Below are 24554 nucleotides of genomic sequence, written 5' to 3'. Positions count from 1 at the left end.
GACCCCCCTCATACTATCCTTTACCACTTCCCCATGTCGCTGGTGGTAATGCAAAGTGACTTCCATCTAGACAGGCTGAGATCTTTACATGTCACCTTGGACATCAAAAGTCTTAGTTCACTTTAAGAAACGAGTTGTCCGTTCATAATGCCGACTTTTAGAGAAAGAAAAGGACAGCAGTAGGAAGCAGCCTCTATAGGAGGACTTTTGTTGCAGGCCATGTTTTAGAAGTGATGTGCAGATTTGGTTTGGACGGGGCCCTGAATGTTTACACTGCCCACCTGCGGCCAGTGTCATCTGGCCTGAACTCCGCTACCTATACGTTCATGACATGACGCTCAGTAACAAACTCACCAAGTCATATAGTATTTCAAATCGATTTAATGCTTTGGTGAGCAGGCAGAACAAATAAATATGACTCACGTATAAAACATGTTAAGGCAGAGGGCAGATAGGCAGCTATGTCCGTGGTACAGCAGAGTCATCAGCAGCTCAACTCTTACTTTCTTACAGAATCATCAGAAATTCACTCATACACAACACCGTAGATCTCCATTGTACACCTACATTGGGTTTATACCCCAAGTTCAAACTAAAAAAACAACAACATTTGACTTATGAAAATAATCTTTTAGAGACAGTCATTTGTCTTAGGTGTTTTTTAGTGAGCTCCGTTCTTAAGGAAAGCCCAAACCTGTATGCACACAGGTGTAGTTTATCAGCAGTGTGTGCGGTGAAGCTACGGATCATGGAGGTCAAAGAGAGTCCATGTTGAACACTGGTTGGCTGAGATAGTGTTTCCTCTAGGTTTCCAACTTTAGGAGGGGGTTGAGGTATAGGTAATAGTCTGTCCGCTGCTGCGAGGGCCATGTGCGCGCATATTAGCCCTTGATAGTGTGCTTCCACTTTCTATTCACTCTTAAAAACTCTTTTAAAAATACCACAAGGTACACTCCTTATTCTATGCTCTGTATTGTAGAAAGCAGCAACAATCCCATCATAGAATCATTCAGAGACGGATCCGTCCTCAGGCTCTGGAGGGGCATCAAGCATCTTGAACATATCATCGATGACCTGCCACAGACAGCTCTCCAGAGGAAAGTCATTGTCCACCAGGTTGACCAGGAAGTAGTTGTCGTGGATGTACTTGATGATCATGCGTGAAGGAGACTCGTCTTCGTAGAGCTTGGCCCACTGCTCGATCCACAAGGCGAAGGCTTCGTCCTGGGGAACACACGGGGACAGGCTTGAGGAAATGGACATCCGCCTGGCTGGACACAGACTACTCCTCAGAACTACTCATCGTGTCAGACCGGACCACCAGAATCTGTTAAATCAGAGGAACTTAGCCCTTCCATTCGTGCCGATGGCTCAGAGGAGTCCTACCCGGTCAAACGCTTCAACAGTAATGAATACAAAAATGGATCCTTCTTGGAGCCTCTGACATTGTGAACGACTTAAGAATTCTCATTGAAAACAAACAAATCATGTATTCAGATTACCTATTGATTAGGGCTGCAACGATTAGTCGACGTAATCAACGACGTTAATTATAAAAAATTGTCGGCGCGTCGTATATTATAAAAAGATTCAGAGTTACGGGTCTTTTTCCTTCAGCATTGCAATACACCACAGGAAGTGCTGCGGGCGCCGTCGCTTCTATTGTCTACATGCACCAAGGAAAAGAAGTTCATCAAGTTGAACGAGTCGAAAAGGTCTGGTAGTATTTCATCAGCGAACCAAAGCAAAACAGAGTTGTCGTTTCACAGCAGCATCACGGCAACGCACGGACATTCAAAACGCGCTGGAGCCACGACGTCTTCTCCTCATGGGCAGCTTTAGCAAACTAAAGTAACGCTAGCCATGTTAGCTTATCACTTACGTGTCGGAGAACAGAACGTCTCGTGGAGGATGCGTTGCACTTGTATTTTTTTTTTTATATTACTATTCAATGTATTTATTATGATGATTACATTTGTATTAACTTGTTACTCAAATACATTTGACGTTCAAAATCCAAAGTGATTGGATGGAAATAAACGATCACACGTTGTAGCCAAATGGAATACTTTCCACGCTCCTACACGGTGGTAAATAATCGCTAGATTAGTCAAATAATCGGAAAAAGTCGATAACAAAAATAATTGTTAGTTGCAGCCCTACTATTGATATACAAACATAATGAATCAATTAATAGACAAAATCAAAATGGAAGCATGTTCCCCAGAGCAGATTGCTCCACAAGCTTTCTCCACAGCGATCTGATCCACATCCTTAAGGGTTTCAAACCGCGCGCGCACACACACACACACACACACACACACACACACACACACACACACACACACACACACACACACAGGAGTGTGAGCAGCGATTGGACATGGCTGAACAACGGGAGAACAAGAGTTATGGCTCACAGAATGTCCTTTCAGCTCAATGGGATTATTGTGGGTGAGATTAATGCGCTGAAATATTTAAGCGCAGTTAATTCAACTTTCATCGGTGTGCGTTGATCCCTCACGGTAGTTAAGATGGAAAGAGCTTGGAGGTAAAACAAAAAGAAGAACTGTGCAGAGGGATTCCTCCACCAAAGAGATGGGGGATGAGTGCCAAATGGACCACTTTAGGACTGATTGCCCGAAACATGTTGGTAGCTGCTAGGCTAAGCTAAGCTAGCCTGCTTCTGTCTACAACATCTACCCTGCAGAGGACCACCACTGTGTCCCTAAAAGACAGTGGTTTGGAAAACGTCCTGGCTAAATGTGGGGAGATTGTTGGCACTTCAAACACAGCCGTTATGGAGCGTTGAGAGCAAAGTGCACGAGGACAACACGAAGAGTCGCTAGTTCAACATGTTTCACCACCAAGGTGATCACGCGTGTACTTTAAACTTTGTATGTTTTTAGACTTCAATGTCGAAAATACACGTTTTCTAAAGCGATCACTCGTTAATTTATAAGATTTAGTCTTTAGAAGAAAACCACTTTAAATTGAGATTAATCTAGATTAATGAATTTCAAAATGTGAGATAGATTAATTAGTTAGTTTTTTTTTTTTTAATCCAGCGAATGGAGTTTTAAATCAGTTTCACTCCCGATCACCAAACTTCATGTGAAAGAAAATCCGTCTTCCATCAACATATATACAAAGAACTACTAAACTGCTGAACATTACAGTTGTATATTGCTGTCCCCGCGTATCACAAAAAGTATTTCTGGATCTGCTGCTTTTTTTAATGCAAGTATCTACTTTAAATACGTCTATTATCAAGTAGAAACAGCCAGAAAATATTGATTTCTGTACATGGTCTAAAAAGATTATAAAGCAAATGGTAATATGTAAATCTGTCTAATAAGATAACAGATTCTATGAAAAGCGGTTTAGATATAATTCCACCAAATCTAGTTGTGTTTTAGCTGGGATATGAAGTACATAATGGATTCAAAGTACATTCTCGGCTCAATGGGACTTGGCCTGAAGACGTTCACAATGTTCAGTTATTGTTTTAAGTGTGCTTCCACTCCACACAGTCATCATTAAGATGGATACATAACATTTGAGTGATGATGGTACTCCCATCACCAGTAGAGGACAGTTTGCTTCTCGTCCTGCACGTCGGTCTTACCTTCCAGTACATGAAGCTGTCCGGGTCCACCACTGTGGGCTGCACGATCTCCCTGCCGGGGAAGATCCCCCACGTCACAGCGTTGGGCTGCATGTCGGGGGCGTTTGTCAGGTTTCGGCCCTGCACACAGCACATTCATAAGGACACGTCAATAACACAAACTCACTGTCGTGTTCTTTTGGTTGGTTTGGTTCCTTACGGTTGAAATGCACTTATTGTAAGTCGCTTTGGATAAAAGCGACAGCTAAATGTAAGGTAATAATGATGCTTAGTGGTCACACTCACGTGCACATTAACAATGTGGTAGTTGACACGGGGCTCATAATTCTTCAGTACTTTAAGGAGAGCAGTCACGTTCTCACTGGAGGTGAAGAACTCAAGATAGGCCTGTCGGATTTCAAACAAGATACCAGAGACCATATGAACATATGTCCCCCGTCCAGAAAGCACAAACCAGAGCAAAAGGTCTCCTCTCGGAAAAGGAATAGATCTGTATATTTACCTTCTGGAAGACGTAGCCCCCAGGAGGTCCCCAGCCTGCGATGGGGTCTGCCGAGGGTTTGCCGTTAATGTTGGGCTGCGAGTTGATGGTGAGGACTCCTCGTCTGTTCACCTTCTCCAGCTCATCCTTTAGCAGGTTGGTCTCTGGGGCCAGAGGCTCATCGTTCCATGGCAAACACAACACCTGGCAGCAGTGTAAACCTTAGTCTGACATCCTCTCACTTTTAGAACATTTTCAGAGAGTGGGATGTTCAGCAGCACGTGTGTCTCATGTGTCCAGTACAGAAGTGGGGTCAGGACACGGTAAGCCTAGCATCAACCCTTGAAGCCTTTGTCCTTCCTTTAGGGTTTATTATCAGAAAACATGTAGACGATGTATCATCACCTGCCCTGAATGCATTGAGCATGCGTCTCACTTGCTGAAGACAAAGCTGAAGGAACAATCAGGATGTAAGGACAGTTGGTGATGCCTGGCAGAGGTGATGTGGATACGTTCCACACTTAACATAATATCGCACCTGAACCATGCCAAACAGCATAAAGGGCGCCTCATGCTGCGGGGCTCTCATCACGCTCCAGTTCATCTTTAGAGAGAAGCTCAAATCTGCTGAGCCAGAGACAAAAGATTGTGTCCTCCAAACAAGTTTGTTTTTTCTTTCTTAAAGCACTCTTTCAGTGAGCGCCGCTTATGGAGTGCACGCCTTAAACTGGTGCTGTGGAGCTCTCCAGCCCTTCAGAGTGGTCCATGCTCTCTGATTAATATCCTTTTTTTCTCTTGGCAGCTTTATCGTGGTGTCATATTCTTTCCATTTCAAAAGGATACACTTGATACAAAAAGGTGGCAAGTACACATGCATGCCCCAGGTTTTAGTTTTTAAATGTTTTTCTTTTACACCAATTTATATTTTTGATTATGGTCCATTATATAAAATAAAAATACATTTTAATTCCAGATCAAAATTTTAAAAGTAAATACTTTCACTGAGATTAACTTTCAGAGTTGGCACGACATTAATGTCTGTCATAGCACAACATCAATATGTGTTCCTCATCTTTCAGCTCCCACTAAGATCCACATTTATACCAACTTCGACCTACTGACGCGCTCGCAGGAGGAGACACCACTGCTTCCTGTGAGGCGTGTTAGAAGTCATGGGCAGAGAAGGTCTACCTTGTGTCCATTGCAGTTTGTTTGGGCCGTGATGTAGCAGGTGAAGACCTCAAAGACGCTTTCTTCATTCTTCAGCTCATCGCCCCACATCTGCAGCAGAGCGTCTTTGGGTGACTTGCTCTTCAAGTAGAACAGGTAGTAGTCATTTAACTCGCCAAAGGCTGGAGACGAGGAATTTCCCCTGAAGAGAACCACAACAGGACGTTGGACAGTTGGCTTCATCATTGTGTAACAGCACGATAAACACTCCAGCATATTGAGATATTGTGAGCTCGGGCTGGGCAGCATATCATTGACGCTGAAAACAGCGTTTCACCGCTCGCAACTATCCAGCGAGTTAGCTTGTTAGCGCATTAGCTGTTGAATGGTAGAACCGGTGTTCGGGCTGTCAACGAATATTCTATATTCAAATATATATTTAACGACTATTTGAATGGGAAAATTAATATCCAAAAGGTAAAGACAAATTCTATTTAAAAAAAGCGGCAGCGCGACTGCCTCCTTAGCGGGTCGGCGTGCGCCTGGATACTGACTATATATTGCACGAATAAAATAGACTAGATAGGCTACAACAGCTTCATGCACTAGTTTGATTATTTGCCGTTTCATGACCCAGTGGACACATGAGACAGATGTGCTGCAATTAAACTTAAATAAATTACCTATACAAGTAGTTATGTCTCGTATTCATTTGTCCTGTTATTGACGTGCCTAATGCACAACCAGATAATCGAATATGTGTGTTTTTTTAAAGCGAATATTCGTCATTTTTGAGCAATTTTGACCGCCCTAACCGGTATACGTCCCAGCCCTAGTTCACGCGTGTTAGTACCATCTGCCGTTGGGGAAGTCATCCCAGTCCTGGGTCCTGTAGATGTAGCTCTTGGGCCTGGACGCCCAGAAGATGGGTCGGACATCTTCTACCTTCCGTTTGGGATGAGCGCTCACTGCCCAGGGAAGAGGCCGCCTGGCAGAGAACACAAGCCCTCAAACACTGGACCACAGAACATCTGAGACATGTGGCTGCACAGCTGATCCAGAATGACATTCCCACCCAGCTAAGAGAGGCAGGCTCAGGATACAGATCAAATTGAGTCTGATGATTAAAAGGTTAATTTACTGAACTAGTACAAGTTCTCATGGAGAACTTAAGCAGCACAGTAATATAAAGAAAGAAAAATACTGTATGTTGCAGAGCAGGGAATATGTATGAATTAGAGTATTGAGAATACCGGGGCCCTGCAGGTACTAGGACTTTCTCCTCTACTACTTCTGACTTTAGCTCAAAGCATCAGTGTGCAGGTGGAGGGATGTCTGACCTCGGGTCCTCTATCCAAAGACCCAGCTGTCGAAGAACCTCCATGATGGCGACCTCTCGATTCAGCGTGTAGAAGTGGAGGCCTGGCACCTTGCCGCTGTCCAGCAGCACGCGACACATCTCCACCGCCTGCTGGACTCCGTAGTTACGGATAGCAGCGTCGTTGTCTTTGATGGGCTCGATGACTCTGGTGATCTCCTCTGGTATCTCCAGCTTGGACAGCTTGACCAGCTGCCGCAGAGACTGGTAACCCTGCAGAGGAACAGGTTAAAAGGCCAGCTTCGCGCCCCTGAATGGTCTGTTATTATGAATAAAAATGTAATTTGCTAAACTGCGCTAGCACAAACAGTGTAACTTGTGATCACCGGGTAGGAGGACAGCATCGCTGGAAGCAGCAGTGACTCACCTGAATGGGGAAGATGCCAGGCAGGATGGGACAGGTGATACCAATCGCCCTGCAGTCATCCAGGAACTTGAGGAAAGTGTCTGCCCTGAAGAACAGCTGGGTGATGATGAAGTCCGCGCCAGCGTCAACCTTCTCCTTCAGGTGCCGGAGATCCTCCTCGTAGCTCTCGGCCTCCGGGTGGCCTGTGGGATAACCTGGACATACAGACATAAACAAGAAGATCAAAATCACTGAAGCTTCAAATGGACTTCTGCTTAAACCGTCCTCCCCCGATCACGGGGGCTGAGAACGTACCAGCAACACAGATGTCAAAGTAGTCCTCGAACTCCGATCGGATATGTTTAACAAGGTCGGTGGCGTAGTTGAAACCTTCCTCCTCTTCCTCCCAGTCTGCTCCTATTGGGTCTGTGGAGAGGTCAGAAGAACACAGCTCAGCGCGTCACCTGGCAGAAGCAAATGAGCGTCTGTCGGAGCAACCCATTCACGGCGCAACCCCTCCTGCAAATCAGGACGTGAGCACACGTCATCGGCCCTACCTCCCCTCAGGGCCATGATGTTCTTGAGGCCAAGGTGCTTCGCTTTGGCCAGGTAGCCGGTGATCTTCCCTTTGGTCTGGTCGCAGCAGGTCAAGTGGAGAATGCTCTCCAGGCCACAGTAATTGACCGCCGTGCTGGCAATCATCATAGAGGAGGTTTCCTTGTCTGAGCCCGGGTCGCCTGCAGGATGCCAGGTGATGTCGATGAACAAGGGCCCCCCGGAGCCCATACGGTCAAATCTAAAGAAACAAAATGGTTCACATGGAGTCAATCCCAGGAGGGCTGGCATCCACCAGAGAAGCACGTTAACGTTGATCCAAGTGACTCGAGACGTGCCTTGAGATGAGGTTGACAGCTCCACTGGCTGTGCGGGGAGGGAAGAACTCCAGCGAGAACCAGCGGTCTCCGGACTCCGTCCTCCTGCGCATCTTGTCCCGCAGCCTGTCGCAGCGGTCCCCGTCCAGCACGGGAGTGGAGCTCCGGGAGCTCTCCCTGGAGCTCTCCCCGCCGCTGGAGTCGCTCTTGCACGACTGCGAACTCCTGTCGCCTCGCTGGACCTGGTTCACCATGCCGGCCAATTATGCTGCGAACGAAAGCAGACACTCGTGGTTCCGACTGAGTTCCGTCCACACGTGGAGGCCTTCAGCCATATGGTCAGCACGAGAGCATCCGGTTATTTCACATGGAAAATTACACAATGTTATGAAACAATGTTAAAGTCATAATCTGATAGCGTTGGGGGGGGGGGGGGGGGGGGGGGGATTCAAATGATTTCTACCTAAATTAATGAATCAAAGTATATTCTGAAAGTCCCGCTTGCAGGTTCACATACGTTCATAAAAGCCTCCCGTCCTCCGCGTCCTATACCGTGACGGAGCTTTAACAAGGACCGACTCGGAACAGGCTAATCTCTGGAGTGGATGTCAGGGAGCCCTCGTGGACCCACAGCGTGTCACAAGCCACTCATTATAAAACCACGTATAACACACATGTGCGCGCGGGCATGCGCGTCCCAAGTATGGTAGTGAAGTTATTTGGAGCGCGCTATCTCTCTGGAGCTAACGTTAGCTACGTAACCCACGAGCAACGTCAAGCGAAAACAACACTCAGAAGCAACTCTCTCCCTCGCGCCGTCCTGCCGGGTCTAAACCCGGGTACGTTCCGTTTGTGTTGTGGCTGGTTTTGGGCGGGTGAACGGTGCGTCTCCCACCTCCACCTGCCGGTTGTCTTGCCGGTGATGTGTCAGTCTGTAACGTTTCCCAGACCGTCTTCCACGCAGCACTGAGCGCGTTACCTGCTGCAGCGCTGTAAACCCCTTAAAAAGCGAACGCCCCCCCCCCCCCCCCCCGCCGGGTGTCCCGAGCAGCGATGGCCCGGAGCGGGCGTCACCGACACCGTGCTGCGTTTACAACCGCCGGTTCTTCGCTAGTGCATGAACGCAAAGCAGTGTTCGTGCATACGCTGTAAAGACAATTTAATTGTGTTATTGTATCAAACAAAAATAGAACACTCGATCGCGCACACGCCACATTTGCCTCGCGCAGTATGAGGTGCGTCTTAATTTAGTTGAGCTTGATTGGAATTAATATACTTTTTGTCAATGCTGAATCGTAAAATAAACCCATTTTTATACAATAATAATAATATTTTAACGGCTTATCCCACAGAAATGAAAATGCAGTACGGTGTATTCATCTATTTAGTAAATAAGTAAGTAAGTAGTAAAATATGATTAGATGATGATTGGAAAACGAGCTCGTAAAATAATTTTTCTTTGCAATCTAATCGGTGAAGTAGTTCTAACAATGTGTTGTTCATACATCTTACTGGTATCAGATGTGTTTATGAAAGGATAACGTTTTATGCGTAAATTAAACGCAGGCTTGACTCTTAAATAATCTTCAGCCTTTCACGTGACATTGAACCGTATGAGGGCTTAAGATGCATTTAGATGTCATAGGAAATATAAACCCCAAAACCCTACAACTATAGTATTAACAAATATTAAAAAATACAACTTTATAACGTCTTATTCGCTATAAAATTCTATGTTCCATGTTCTACACACTAAATATGTGATTTGTTCGGGTTTTACGGGGTACGTTTAATTACAAATGTGGCAATTTAACAATCCACCCTGAACGCAGCGTGACGCAACAACGAAGATGGCGTGTTGTGGAAGCTGTTTGTGTTGCCAATGTTGCTGCAGAGAAGGGGAGACACGGACGCCCGAGGAACTGGTAAATAAACAAATACATTACAACGGGTCAAAGTGAGAATCTCCTTATTGTATCAGACATATTTCCTCCCAGAAGTCCTCCTGAGCTCCGCACGGCGGCTCCTCCGGCTCTCTGCTCCACCCTGCTGCTCGGGGAGCTGTTTGTGGCTTCAGTGCACCTCAGTGACCTTAAATCCATTCGGGATCTATCCTGTAACTGTAACGTTGTCTCATGATAATGCTGTTTGGGGAACAAGCTCATGTATTGTTTTTTTTTAAATATTATTATTGAATATCCAAAGCATTAATGTCCTGTTTACTTCCCCTGCTCCGGCTCTATTGTTTAAATATAAACTTCATTTTTCCTCAAGACAATTCTTGGGGAAATCCAAGGTGACGAAGATGAGATTCTCCCCAGGAAAGATTATGAGGTGAGACATTTGGGGACAACGGCCAAGAGCTCCACGTTGACAAGTGACCAGGGAGAAATGAGAGCCACCGAATGTGTGTCCCTGGTAATACTCACACGGGTTTGTTTGGGCCTCGACAGAGCTTGGATTATGACCGCTGCATCAATGAGCCCTATGTGGAGATTCTGGAGGGGATGGACAACCAGGTGGGACCATTTACCATTACCATTGACCATTTTATGCGTGCCGTGTTGAGTCATCGCTCCCATGTGGACAGTGGTTTTAGAGAGCGTGCAGATTGGATGTGTATTGTGTGTCTTCTTAGACGACAGATGTGTGTTTCTATAGCTTTCTTCATGGGTGGGAATTTACCAACCTGCTGACGTATGAACTCGAATTGCCTGAAAATGAAACACGGTGTTCCACAGGGTTTTACGTTAGAACTACTAATGTTCTCCCGTCACATAATTTGGTTTTGTATAATGTTTTTAAACTGGCATCTAATATTTGATGTTTTATTCTTATAGAAAATCTGCTGCTCTGGTAAATCACAACAGGTTACATACACTTCCACTCACTGTTAAAACACAATTCATTTAGTTTAGGAAAAAATGGGGATACAAAAATGAGAGGAAACTCCAGGCCGTCACTTTTTAAACCCTTTACCCCGCGAGCCCCCCAACCGGCCTTTATTGCATGATGGAGTTAGACCTCCAAAACAGGGCTAATCTGAGTCTGTTGCCGTACACTCTCTTGTTAGTGTCACGAAAAACACACAAAAGTGGGGAAAAAAAATCATGCATTTAAAAACACAATAATTCTTTCAAATTTTTAATTCAAATTGTCTTCTATAGAAAGCCAAAAAGTATGAAGCAGTACGTTGGATAATGATGTTCGCCATCGGAGTCACCGTGGGTCTGGTAGGTGCATTCTGGGTACGTTAGTCTGCTGGATTCCAACATGTTGCAGATGACCAGGAAGCGATGTCCTCATGTGTCTTCCAGGTGGGCCTGTTTGTGGATTTCTTTGTGCGCCTCTTCAGCAAAATCAAATTCACTGTGGTTGGTGATTGTATCCTTTTAACACTCATGTAAACGGGACACGGCCGAGTTCAATGATCCACATGAGATCAACCTTTATGAAAACGAGGTATACACTAAATACAGTTTGTGAGTGTTAAAGTCGCAGCTAGTTGTGATACTTGCATGCAATGTGTAAATATAACTGCTGTGTGTAAATGTGTTGCCTTGTTACAGTCAAATACCTCTGACAACAATGGATGGATGTATTCTAAAGAGACAGGCTTCTCCTGAGTGTTGCGTTGTTCTGCCTTAGCTGAATGCCTCCAGCTGTAGAGAGGTGCACGGACAAAGGCTGTCTCCCTCTGTCTCTGCTGGAGCTCCTGGGGTTCAACATGACCTTCGTCTTCATCGCCAGTGTGCTCGTCCTCATTGAGGTAAGACCGCTCTAATGAGTGGTTCTTTTCTTTGGATTTATCATGTTTAACTTTACCCGAGCTTGAACCCGTACTGACATGTACGTGACATTTCCCTCCTGGAACTCTTGACAAAGAATTAAAAAAATACTTCAAGAGGATGAGTATGAGTTTTTTGTCATACTAGAGAATACACTAATCTGTAGAACATGCTATGCGTTCGTGTCCTGTTTCCAGCCAGTAGCTGCCGGCTCGGGGATCCCTGAAATCAAGAGTTACTTGAACGGAGTGAAGATGCCAGGAATTGTCCGGCTGAGAACTTTTCTCTGCAAAGCTGCTGGAGTCCTGTTCAGTGTGGCTGGAGGTAAAGTACGAGTACAGTATGTAATGTGCAGGGCTGTCACCATATCAAATATTTGTTGTGCGATTATTGCAACATTTATTGCGATATGTGATATTATTGCAATTTTCAGACCATTTCATGCCACTGAGTTATGACAATATAATAGCATAGTAATAAAAGTACGCTACTTCAAAGAACGTTTTATTTGTCAGAGTAGTGAGACATTAGAATCGGAGTGTGGAAAAAATATATCCTATATAAATAAAACAAAAAAAATAAGTGCAAGGCGGACGAAGCATCGGACGAAGCATCGGACGAAGCATCGGACGAAGCATCGGGCGAAGCATCGGACGAAGCATCGGACGAAGCATCGGACGAAGCATCGTGCTTGGTGCGACGCGGTTGGGTTCGAGGAAATGTGCCCAGCGGAAAGTAGTTTAGGTTGAAAGACGGGCGGATGGTTGTTGTTTTAGGCGAGACTTCAGCTTAGTTGGGTTCACTGCTTCTCTTCACGTGTCGGTGTCGCTCCGTGTCTGTGTGCGTGCTGCATAAGCCCCGCCCCCCTTTCCACAAGGAAAAGGGGCAGAGGCAGCGCGATCATTATTGCACGCGAGTGTGCGATATGTCACTTTATCGCATATTGCGACAGGCCTAGTAACGTGCACCAGAAAATGTTACTCTACTAAGCTGACACCAGACATCTCGAGCACACACAAAGTAACACTGTAGGGAGGATCCCCATCAGCAAAGAGCAAAATGCAGGGACGCAAACAGCGCGCTTTACGCCGCCTCTTGCTTTTCTCACGTCAGTTTGAATTGTGCAGATCCGAAGAGTTTTTTTTAAGTGGGGGGGGTCTGATTATAATTCAGACAGCAATTCCAACAGCTGACCAACAACATTGCCGGGCGCACAAGTGTCCCGCGTTGAGCGTGACAGTCACCAGGTCTGTTGCAACATGCGATAAAATGAGCCGCAGAGGTTCAACCTCACGATCGGCCGCACTGTAGCGTCCCCCCTACCCCCGTATTGTCCATTTATGTCCTCTCAGGTCTGTTTGTGGGGAAAGAAGGTCCGATGATACACAGCGGAGCCATTGTGGGAGCCGGCCTTCCTCAGGTACACCGCCACATGTCCACACCTACAAGTACGACTAGTTTAGCTGCTTATGATGAGATTACTATTTTAAAATGTTGTGTGCGTATACAGTAATACCTATTTACGCATGTAATAATTCACTTTAACCTCCAGCTTTTCTTTCCTCAGAACAAAATAGCAGCACTACACTTAACAGATGGGACATAACAACACAATATATCAGTCAACAGCTTTGACTTGCTGTCATTATTCCTAAACAATCCCTAATGAGAACTCAGATCAAGGTCATGACATAGTCCTTCTAAGTCTTTGGATTCTACATGTTGTGTTAACAATGTCCTGTTGGCTGGTCCGGAGGCGGATGTCATATGACGAGGCAGCTTTAGTCACCAACCAAAGGAGTATTAACGCCAGTAGAGAGTAGCCGTTACCCGTTCCATATGCTTGTGATTGACTAGCAGCTACACATAGCTAGCGTTAATGCTAACATACCCATGTCCCAGCCTTGCATGTAAGCCTAAATGCACTTTAGGCCCCTAACAGTCCAAATATCATGAATGGTATTTTAAAAGCACTTCATGTGGTATTTCTTAAGCTCATCATGGTGGAGGTTTGATCATCAACATTGTTCTACTCCTACTAGTTTCAGAGCATCACCTTCAAGAAGATCAAATTAGATTTTCCCTACTTCCGCAGCGACAGGTATGGATGTGATGCACCGTTATTAACAAAGCACTGTGCGATGCTTCCGGAGGCGTCTCGTTATGGGCAAACACTGTGAGGTACAGCTCATTGTGTGTCTTTCCAGGGACAAGCGGGACTTTGTGTCAGCGGGTGCTGCTGCTGGAGTCGCCGCTGCCTTTGGCGCTCCTATAGGCGGGACGCTCTTCAGTCTGGAGGAGGGCTCCTCTTTCTGGAACCAGGCCCTCACTTGGAAAGTGGTGCGTCACCCTGTTCAATGAACGCACAAGTCCAAAAGTTGTGTTCTCTCTGCTGACTCTCCCAAGGACACCTCAAGCATCAAACCCTGTTCTATCGCTGGGCCACAGTTGCCCTTTTTTATATTAACACTGGTTGAATGAGTCTGTTCAAGTGGGCATGAGTACTCTACGCAGAGGCTAATGGTCCACATAAAGTGGGCATCCCTCACCTGCTTATACCTCCGATATGATGCAAATAAACCAGGGAAATATATCGTCCAGCTGTCTGCCAGCTTTGCACTTTCATCACAGCTGTAGAGCAGCGCGCAATGTTTTCCTCCGTCAGCTCTTCTGTCACCTTTTTGTTTCAGCTCTTCTGTTCCATGTCGGCCACCTTCACCCTCAACTTCTTCCGCTCTGGGATTAACTTTAACAAGTGGGGCTCCTTCCAGCTGCCTGGTCTGCTCAACTTTGGAGAGTTCAAAGTAAAGAAATCATTCGTTCCTGCTGTCTCCTCATTTGACGCAAAATAGCTGTTTAAATGTGTGGTTTCTACTCATGTATTCTTGAAATCATTATATTCAGTCTTGTATTTTATTGCTGACAAACTCGGATCAACTTTAACAAACGTTATTTGCATCTTGTAAGGATTCCCAGGTGTTTTTGGTGGTGCAGGTGTGTTTAAATGTATGAAATGTGTGAGTTGCGTCATGTAGCGCATTGATTTATGTGAGCAGGTTGAGAGAAAAAGTGAACACGCATCCCTACTAATGAAGCTGTGTTACCCTGTTGGTCTTTAGTGTTCAGATGGAGACAAGAACTGCCACCTGTGGACAGCTGTGGACCTGGCCTTCTTTGTCCTGATGGGGGTCGTGGGGGGGCTGCTGGGGGCGCTCTTCAACTGCTTGAACAAGTACCTGTCCAAGTATCGCATCAAGCACATCCACCCCAAGGCCAAGTTCATCAGGTGAGTGCTCCAGGCCGTGTTCACGCAGTCTTCGCCTGTTTTTGGGGGGGGGGGGGATGTGGTGCTCGTGTCCGTTGCGGCGTGTAATCACTCATTGGTAGTTGGTCTGATGCACTTTTCTAGAGTTCTCGAAAGTCTGCTGGTTAGCATGGTGACGACCGTGGTGATATTTGCGGCGTCCATTCTGTTGGGCGAATGCCGTGACTTTTCCTCCCCCGCGGCCCATAACACCACAGTAAGTAGCAGCTCCCTTTCTTTCAGCGTCCCGCTGTTGAGCAGCTATTCACTGTCACTACTCAGTGCAGCTGTTTTTCCACGGTTGATCCGTCTGTCAGGTCGCGTCATATCCTGGGTCCTGGGTGTGACATGGCATTCCTCCAACGGGTTTTAAGTCGTGATCGTTGTGTTTTTAGCTGTCCGGCGGTGAGGACATCAACTCAACCATTCGACAGTTCTTTTGCACCAACGAGACGTACAACGACATGGCCACCTTGTTCTTCAACCCACAGGAGGCCGCCATCCACCAGCTCTTCCACCAGGAGGGTGAGATCCATGCACACACACATTCAGAACCTTTGCTTGCTGGTTGAATGATATCATTTTAAACCCTGCCACTCTCTAGAAACTCCTAGCAGATTTTTTTTAAGTGTTGTTCAGCTGGGCTGTTAGTATTATTGTCGTTACAATTTAATCGTCAAACTGGCTACTGGTGATTGATCGTACCCTGCAGACCATACACTGCCTTTTATATGCGCAAGCCCTTTACGCAGAGCTGCATTCAGTGGTGCGGCCAAGCCCATTTCAGTCATTCCAAGCGCGGCACAGTAGGTGGAATGCGTTACAAAAGTCTCTCTCTGGGTATAGTGCAGTGCTAAGAATGTTCCAAGCTTCCTATCGCTCACTTGGTGGTCCATATTACTCAATGTCAAGTCCTAATGAAGACTGCTCTTCCCGTCAGGTACCTTCAGCCCTGTGACTTTGTCGGTCTTCTTCCTGCTGTACTTCCTGTTGGCCTGTTGGACCTACGGCGTGTCTGTACCCAGCGGCCTCTTTGTCCCCTCCCTGCTCTGTGGGGCGGCTTTTGGGCGTCTGGTTGCCAACATCCTCAAAGTGTAAGAACAATGTCTTCTATGTGGGCTGCCCCCACATCCCAATGGCTATGAAATACTAAATGATCTCACTAAGAGCCACGTCGTCGGTCAGAGACTAGCTGGTGAACTTAACTTATCTGAGAGATGAAATACGGGACCCACCTGATGACTAAACAAAGACCCTTCCTGTGTCAGAGGGCTCGGTGACCTCGCCCCGGGTCATACAGATTCACAGCCACATGCTGGAATGCGTGTCAATACAATAGAAGGTGGGGGAGACGGTTGTTGGTTAAAGTCTCGCCCTCCGAGTGGAGCGATGCTGCTTCTTACTGTGTGTCTGTCTTCTGTTAGGAAACTGGGATTGGACATCTACTCGGGGACCTTTGCTCTCATTGGAGCTGCTGCCTTCCTCGGAGGCGTAGTCAGAATGACCATCAGTCTGACTGTCATCCTCATTGAATCCACCAATGAAATCACATACGGGTTGCCCATCATGATCACTCTAATGGTACGTCATGTTACGTGTTTCAGCGCTGAATTCTAACAACTGTATGAAATCTTTTCCTGTTTGTCTTAAGAAGTGTGAACGATTCAGTCGTGTGCTTCCTGTTGTAAATGGATTTGTGTTCATCAGGTTGCCAAGTGGACTGGAGACTTCTTCAACAAGGGCATCTATGACATCCACATCCAGCTCAGAGGAGTGCCGCTGCTGGAGTGGGAGACTGAGGTTGAAATGGACAGGTTCGATAAATATGAAAGATGACATAAGATACTTAGTTTGTTTCATACAAGAACAAAGTACAGCCGTGTTCTATAGGAAAAGTAACCTTAAATGACTTCTGGTGTAATAACTGACCTTCTAGGGGGGCGGTGTTGCCCCCTGATGTAATGGTAAGGAAACTCCTATTCCTCCTCTCGTCTGTTGGCCTTGCGAGAGCTGCCAAGTTGCTGTTGCAGTCCCCCGCTTCTCCAGGTCAGACATCGGGCATCAGCTCTCACCTCCTTACCAACCCGTCCTGGGTGAATCCTTTTGTGTTTGTTTCCCGTCATCTGATCAAGGCTGACAGCCAGTGACATCATGGAGCCAAACCTGACCTATGTGTACCCCCACACCCGGGTCCAGTCTCTGGTCAGCATCCTGCGAACTACTGTTTATAACGCCTTCCCTGTGGTCACTGAAAACCGGCAGAACGAACGTGACTTCATGAAGGGAAACATCCTGGTCAGCAACAATATCCGCTTCAAGGTATATCCAGTGGCTTTTCACATCTTTGGCCATCAAGGCCTCGCAGTCTGACATAGTGTAGAGCTGGTGGAGGCAGAGGTGTGTGTCATCAGCTAAGGACCAAGTATTAGAGCCTCAGTGTATTTTTTCTCAATAAAGACAATAAGCTGTCTCACTGCATTTCCGCGTTTTAACACGTCGATAAGGAACAAAAAGAGTTTCTAATCAGTCAATCGATGAATAAAATGCGCCCTAATCGCTAATACAACTTTTAAGTGAATTATGAGAACAGCATTTGGCTGTCCTGATCACACAAAACATGAATGAAGCAGTATAACTTGCCCTTGTGTTTGAGGGTGTTAGAATGGATCTGGGTCTCGTGTGCACTGATGGCGCGTTCTTCTCCTCCACGGTTGAATGTAGAAGTCCAGTGTTGTGTCTCGTGCGGGGGAACAGCGGCGCCGCTGCCAGTCCATGAAGTCGTACCCGTCCAGCGAGCTGAGGAACGTCTGTGACGAACACAACGTGGCGGTGGAGCCGGCAGAGGAGGGAGAGGACCTGCTGCAGCAGATGTTGGAGAGGAGGTAGGACACACTATTGTACTAGGAGAGATTTCAAGTGTCTAAGGGAAAGGAAACTAATTCACACAGTCACAGTTAAATGAAAAGATTCATTAAAAAGGACAATTATTATGTCTTTATTTACTGACTGACCTGTTTTGCATATTGCCATTATATTTCATGCTGCATTGAAATCAACTGTTTTAATGTTATCCACCAGGGAGCAGCATATACTTCTAAAACACAATCATCTAATGAAATGATGTTGGTTAACATTTCTTTTTCATTTATGAATGCATAGAAAATAAGGAATTCATTTGCATTGTATTGGATTTAAGTTCTTGGTTAGATTATTAGGCAATTTAAATATAAATATAATAAGTATAGTCTTGTTTTGGTACAGTAATATGTCTTGTGTTGTTGCTGTCCACATGCAGACACGCTCCTTACCCCAACCTGAACCCAGACCAGTCTCCCAGTGAGGAGTGGACGATGGAGGAGCGCTTCCGACCACTCACCTTCCACGGCCTCATCCTGCGCTCCCAGCTGGTCAACCTGCTCATCAGGGGGGTCTGCTATGCTGAAAACCAGTCGGTCTGTCTCTCGCTCGCTCACTCACTCACTCACTTGCTCGCTCAGTTTGTTTTGTGACGGGTTTCCTCTTTACACCCAGAGTGCCACTCAGCCCAGGTTGTCGTATGCAGAGATGACTGAAGATTACCCGCGGTACCCTGATATCCATGACCTCGATCTGGCCCTGCTCAACCCCCGCATGATAGTGGTACGACCTGTCCAAAGTTTCATAGGGAAAGAAAATAAGAATTCAATTTGATATTTCAATACAGATGAAAAACGAGTCAATGAAAATAAATATGTTCCCTGTGCTCCCAGGATGTCGCCCCCTACATGAACCCATGTCCTTACACAGTGTCGCCCAACACCCACATCTCCCAGGTGTTCAACCTGTTCAGGACCATGGGGCTGCGACACCTCCCCGTGGTTAACGCTGTAGGAGAAGTAAGTAGTCATTTTATGCAGCCCTTTTCTAAATACCCTAAGACCATCAAGACCATGAGGCGGAATTAATAAATAATATAAAATAAAAATGTTATGTTTCAGTCCAGCATACAGAGCTTATGTTGTGTCTGGTTCTTTGTTGTCTGCCATCTTTTCCAGATTGTTGGAATAATCACAAGACATAATTTAACCCACGAGGTCCTTGTGGCCAAACTGCACCAGCACAGCATCACTATCTGACCCGACTGGACAATCTGCCGTCCTTCCAACTCAGACTGCCTGGCCCCGGTTGGTCCCGGTTGGTCCCGGTTCTGGTCCCGGTCCTGAGCCTTTGTCTTTGTTCATTTGTCTGTGTTACAATGGAATCACAGTTTCTCCTGTCACTGAAACCCATTATATTTCACTCAAGTCATTTTCAGTGTGTAGGAACCCCACAGGTACCCGCAAGCAATCCATGTGATAATTCCTCATCACTTTCTTTGAGTGGCTCTCCTCTGACACACCATCAGACGATCTGATAGCATTCAGCATTAAGACATAAGCCACATCAGCAGTTCTTTGGCTGACCACAGTGTTATCATCATGCTCCTCCGACATGAGTCCTCCACCCTGAAAACTACTTTAGTTTTTATTAATATTTACTGATTACAGAATATTTCTTTAAAAAAATCAGTGGGGCTTGCTGGCAGCAGCACACTTTGCTTTTTTGATGGTGACTACATTCGTCAAATATATTTAACAGCACTGGAGAGATATGTTGAGGTAATGACCTCAACATATGTCTCAAGTGATCGATGGATCCCTGTTTCTGCTGGTTGGAGACACAATGGACTAATCTGCTTTGCAGGCAGACCTCGGAGTAAAGAGGTCATAGCCCCAAATAGCTTGCTAGCATTCTAACACAGTTTATTTTGCATTGAATTCAACCGTTTAATAATGTTTGCGTTAAATAATGTTTGCAGGAAACATCACGTGCAAATGATTCCTTGCTGGATGTCCTTTTATCATGCTTTATTGTCATTACCACTGTAGCACTTTTACTTTTAATTGTTGTCTATACATTTTTAATTACTGTGTAAGAACCTGGAATATATGCACTAAAGCAGGCCGACGTCCCTTCAGCCTGCGACTGCCTGGACCTCTGAGAGGAGTTTGCTTTGTGAGTGTTTCAGCCTTTGCACATAGATGGTAACGTGGAACCACTCTAACCACCTTAAATACAATGCAGTGGTTTGCGCTCGTGACACATGGTAATGTTTTCTTTGTCACTCACTCAGATCAACAAGGTTTGGTTTTGTATCAGGGCATTCCCCGTCGTAGTAGAACTCTTGTGTTGAATATAGGACGTTAGTTCTCGTCCTTTAGACTGGTGCATTGTTTCATTTGTTTAAAGGGGACTAAAGGGGACTAAATGGGACTGGGTGGAATGGACAAGCCACTTTACGTCAGGTTGATGGATTATTGGTGACTACATGTTTATACATCAAATATTCTTTATCTGTTTCTTTCTCTGCTTTGTTTTATTTAAGAGATTATTTTTTTAAGATAATACGATTTTATGTTCATGATTTGCTGCCTGTGCTGTGAAGGATTTGTTATATAATGGGATTTCTAAATGGACCAATGCTGTGTTGAATAATATTGTTTCTAGTTAGGAATTGCCCTGTTATTTGAAAAGGGTTGTTTTTATGTTGCGCATACTAAATACTACATCTAACATGGCAAGTGGCGAGCAGAATACGAGATAAAGAGAATCTGTGGACAGTCAAAATCCTTCTGTGAAGCCAGACCCAAGAGACTGTTTGCCAAACACTTTGTTGAATATGACTTCTGTTGAGATATTAGACAGCGCCCTGTGCTTGTTTGTGAATTTGAACTAGCACATAGCAAACAAAGGCTGCAACCGTGGAACAAAAAGCAGAGAGACCTCTGGCTTGTGCCTTTTTTTATTGTTCAAATAAAGCTCTTTCTGTTCTAAACTTAGTGTATCCTTGTGTATTTTATTCAAACAACTCATTTTATTTTATATTGCCCAAAGACAGTAGCAGTGGATGTCAGGCAGGACCACTGCAGGAGCATCCACCATCAGATAGAACCACGATGCACAGAAACCTGAGAGGAGAGAAAGCTGGGGAAGAAGCTGAATTAGTGATGCACAATAATGAGGTGTGGATTATAGAAGGTGAGAGAGGAGCCCGGTGCGTCCTAAGACGTCCCCTGGCAGTCTAGGCCTGTAGCAGCCTATGGGCTGGTCGAGGCCGACTTGAGCCCTAACTATAAGTGTTATCAAATAGGAAATGCTTTTTTCTTAAATGAGGTGACTGTGTCTGCCCTCTTGACTGAGACTGGAGCTGGTTCCACAAAAGAGGAACTTGATAACTGAAGGCTCTGGGGGTCCAACCTTTAACTAGAATGGAGTACCTGATAATGTGGCCTATGAGTGTGTGTATATTCTATAGATAGGGTTATCAATCATTGGCCTGTCGGGTACACAATATGTATGATCTGACTACAATTAATTCCAGGTCGTCTGTCTTCGGCAGCAAGAAAAGCACCGCTTGTGGGTGAAAGGAAAAGACCCTGTTCTAAAATTCAAGACCATGGATGTCTCAGACCATCTTGTAGAAGTCAGTGGAGAGACCATCATTACCTCGTGCCCGGCCTTGTTTCCATCTGTGTCCAATCACCTGCACCTCCCTAGTGTATTTAAGCCCTGTGTGTCTCTTGTCGAGTCATTGTTCATTGTTGAATGTCCGGAAGTCCAAGTCAGGGTGTTCCTGGTTCATATCTGTGTTTCTCTCCCTTGGCCTTTTTTTGATTTGGAGTCTCTGCGTTTTGCCCTCTTGGCTTTTGATTTTAAAGTCTTGACTACTGAAGTCTATTTTTGTTTTTTGAATCTCTGCGTTTGAGTCCTGCCTTCCCCACCTGTCCGACAGCGACAATGACGCGACAAGAGACACACATGGCTTAAATACACTAGGGAGGTGCAGGTGATTGGACACAGGTGTAAACAGTCAGACAGGGGGTGACAGGACAAGGCAGGAAGTGAAGTTACCCAGTAACACAAGAGGCAGAAAACTACAAAATAAGACCCAAACCCAAACAGTGACAGTCAGCTTGTTTTTCTCTGGTTTGAAGCAGCTTGTCTACTGTGGGTTCATTATGAGAAATGATGATATTTACAAGAGGATCTTATTTCCCCGGGCTGACTGAATGCCGTGCTGTCATTTATCTCCTTTTAATGTTGCAATTAACAAAATGCCACCCTTAAACTATGGGCTAATTAAACCATGGCCTTTTCTGCATAATGGGTGAGTAGATGTGTGAAGAGCAGGTCTCTATCATTATAGAGGATTAGCAAGATAAGAATAGAAACACTTGTGTGAAATGGTAGACAAGCAGTTGTTGACAAATATACAATATGACAATATTTTCATGTGTTACAATTGCACACAGAAGGGAAGTAATGGCTGGTGGTCTCTACGTCAAATCTGATCAGTAAACACTTCATTTGCTCCATCATCTCCTCTCTAGATTCAATGCACAGCAGCCTGCCCTCATTTCAGTTCTTTCCCCTTCACACTGTCCAATTTAAATCAGTTATTCTCACACGTATTTCCTTTCCTGTCCTAATGAGTAGTGGTTATCTCACAGATTCAGGAGTGTGGTTATCTCACAGATTCAGACCAAGGACAGGACATCCGTCTCTAGAGCTGTCATCACTCTCCTCCCGATGAAGTCTACGGCAGCAGGAATTGAGGAAGGTGTGGTACTCCAGCTAGGATTTGTTGTTTTATTTGAGGTTTGATAAAAAGCAACATTACATTCAGTGCCCATATCATCACACACATCGGGGTTCTTCAAGTCCTCTAAATGAAAAATGGCCAACATGTTTGCACTTTTTGTGTTTGTTTGTTGTCTGTTGTTTTTTATTTTCGTAAAAACGAAAATAATAAAATGAAGTGCAAAAGTGAGGTAATATGTATTCATTTTATAAATAAGTAATATGTTATAAATTGTTATAGTTTAGAGTTAGACTTTACATACTATAGTGCAATTAATTAAAAACAAAAAAGGTACGATCCAATTAGTATGGGGGGGCTCCAATGTTGTGTCCAAAGGGGGGCTTGACTGAAATTATTTGGGAACCACTGGTATAAAACATTACGTATATTGTTTTTGTCCAGAGACCTTCTCTGTTTAAGTATGTTTATCTTCCAATTGTCTATATTGCCGCCGGAGAAATATAGAATTTCAATTCTGTCTCCTACTTGTATTTTTCAGTGTGGCTGCAAAGCAGAGCACACTCTGTATTATTCGTCTTCCTCTCTATTATCTTCCTTCTGTACAAAAAGTGGCACGCTACTCCTCCAGCAGCATTGCTAGCACATGCCTCATAATACATCAAAGTGTGCTCTAGTGTGACTATTCTGCCTTCCAAAATCCCTAAGAACCGAGGAAAAATGCTCCATTGGAATGTATGGAGTTTCCAAAAAAATAAACCTGCTAAAAATACTGAACTTTGCAGCCATACTTACTCGCTACACATCAACATTCAACGAAAATTATTTGAAGCTTTAATCGGAGGAAAAAGTCTTGATTGGTTGAGAGTGATTCACGGGGTGTACATTATTGAGCGATAATGAAGTACCTGTTCACATTGACCCGAGTGTTCTATATCACTGCGCTCTACAGGTTAAGTAACAGGTTAAATTTTGTGAGACACATTTCATCAGTTTTGCAACCTACCAACCAAACCAATGTTTGTGCTGGAGATCCGAACTAAACGTTTGCTCAATCTCAGACAGAACCAAAGAAGTGTGGCGGAGTACTGGGAAGAGTTGGGTAGAGTTCTGGGTGGGGTGACAAGTAGTTACAGGAACCCATGCAGGTTGGCTGCGATAGCCTCACTCCCTCTGAACGCCAGATCAGAGTGGGTGTGTGTCTCTTCTCTGGTAAGATTGGACAGTTTTTGTCTGCCTGTCTACTTCGCTCAAGACAGTTGAGCTGTCTATTGATCTATAATAAAGTTATATAATATAACTGGGTTTTTCCGTTTTCTTTGACCAATCAGCAGAAAGTGTTTCTTTTCAGCCTGATCCCCAACTGCTTTCCTATATGTTTATTATCTCCTTTCCGTCTCCTCCTCCCTTTCTCTCTCCCTCTCTCCCTCTGTCCACTCATGTCAGCCACACTCACTTGTCCTGGGGTGTGGAAGGTGTCTGAGATCATTAAGGGAAATTACTCTTGGGTTGCATACCAGTTCTGATAATAAAACTGTCACGGGGGGACAGCGTGATGTCTGCTTTGTTGCTGGGAATAGGGAGGACATGCATTCTATCTGCCTCCCTCACAGCCCTTCTCAAATGGTATTCACCTGTCCTTTTATTTATTTTCTTTGGCCATATGATCATTTTAATGATGCTAGTTTGGTGACTATCACTGCCCGCTTAGCTGTATCCCTCCCTCTAGCAAAAGATCATTTAATGTTAATGTTAAACCCTGTTTGGATGTTTGACTTTCAGAACTACATGACAGTGGCTGTAACTCATCTATAAAAAAATATGAGGCCTAAAGGCCGAGACATTTGTAAAGTCTTTATAAATCATTTATATTGTTCAATGCATATTGTTTTATTTAATGTCTGCCATCTAGCCTGGTTTTGCTAATTCACAATACACTCCTTTATCAGTCTGGCAGTTTTCCTCGCCG

At 45.0% G+C, this 24554-nt stretch overlaps 2 protein-coding genes across 6 annotated transcripts; one reads left to right on the top strand and one right to left on the bottom strand.

Moving 5' to 3' along the window:
* Window positions 1–363: 363 nt before the first annotated feature.
* mthfr (methylenetetrahydrofolate reductase (NAD(P)H)) lies at window positions 364–9072 on the bottom strand. 4 transcript variants are annotated; one of them, XM_040193145.2, is made up of 12 exons: window positions 8393–9072; window positions 7897–8143; window positions 7561–7799; window positions 7319–7429; window positions 7025–7218; window positions 6620–6870; window positions 6133–6267; window positions 5301–5481; window positions 4131–4313; window positions 3914–4015; window positions 3629–3748; window positions 364–1224 (listed from the first exon to the last, which is right to left on the bottom strand). In XM_040193145.2, exons 2-12 carry the CDS (start codon window positions 8127–8129, stop codon window positions 1006–1008), a joined length of 1968 nt encoding a protein of 655 aa, XP_040049079.2. In that variant the 5' UTR covers window positions 8130–8143; window positions 8393–9072; the 3' UTR covers window positions 364–1005. The 4 variants fall into 4 exon arrangements, with proteins under 4 accessions (XP_040049079.2, XP_040049077.2, XP_077949297.1 ...); XM_040193143.2 differs by having other exon boundaries at window positions 8771–8987; XM_078093171.1 differs by having other exon boundaries at window positions 7897–8200; window positions 8393–8908.
* Window positions 9073–9618: 546 nt separating this feature from the next.
* clcn6 (chloride channel 6) lies at window positions 9619–20821 on the top strand. 2 transcript variants are annotated; one of them, XM_040193134.2, is made up of 23 exons: window positions 9619–9800; window positions 10150–10209; window positions 10329–10394; window positions 11043–11108; window positions 11193–11259; window positions 11538–11644; window positions 11861–11987; window positions 13016–13083; window positions 13706–13764; window positions 13871–14003; window positions 14354–14467; window positions 14783–14949; window positions 15073–15184; window positions 15363–15492; window positions 15908–16061; window positions 16392–16548; window positions 16675–16781; window positions 17100–17286; window positions 17689–17849; window positions 18263–18419; window positions 18499–18606; window positions 18717–18842; window positions 19002–20821. In XM_040193134.2, the coding sequence occupies exons 1-23, from the start codon at window positions 9726–9728 to the stop codon at window positions 19080–19082; spliced, it is 2589 nt and encodes an 862-aa protein (XP_040049068.1). In that variant the 5' UTR covers window positions 9619–9725; the 3' UTR covers window positions 19083–20821. The 2 variants fall into 2 exon arrangements, with proteins under 2 accessions (XP_040049068.1, XP_077949293.1); XM_078093167.1 differs by lacking the exon at window positions 14354–14467 and having other exon boundaries at window positions 9655–9800.
* Window positions 20822–24554: the final 3733 nt, after the last annotated feature.

The sequence above is a fragment of the Gasterosteus aculeatus genome, chromosome 2 (assembly GCF_964276395.1).
Source record: "Gasterosteus aculeatus chromosome 2, fGasAcu3.hap1.1, whole genome shotgun sequence".
In the NCBI taxonomy this organism is placed as follows: domain Eukaryota; kingdom Metazoa; phylum Chordata; class Actinopteri; order Perciformes; family Gasterosteidae; genus Gasterosteus; species Gasterosteus aculeatus.
The sequence above is the reverse complement of the archived record's forward strand: the minus strand, read 5'-3'. Positions and strand labels throughout refer to the sequence as shown.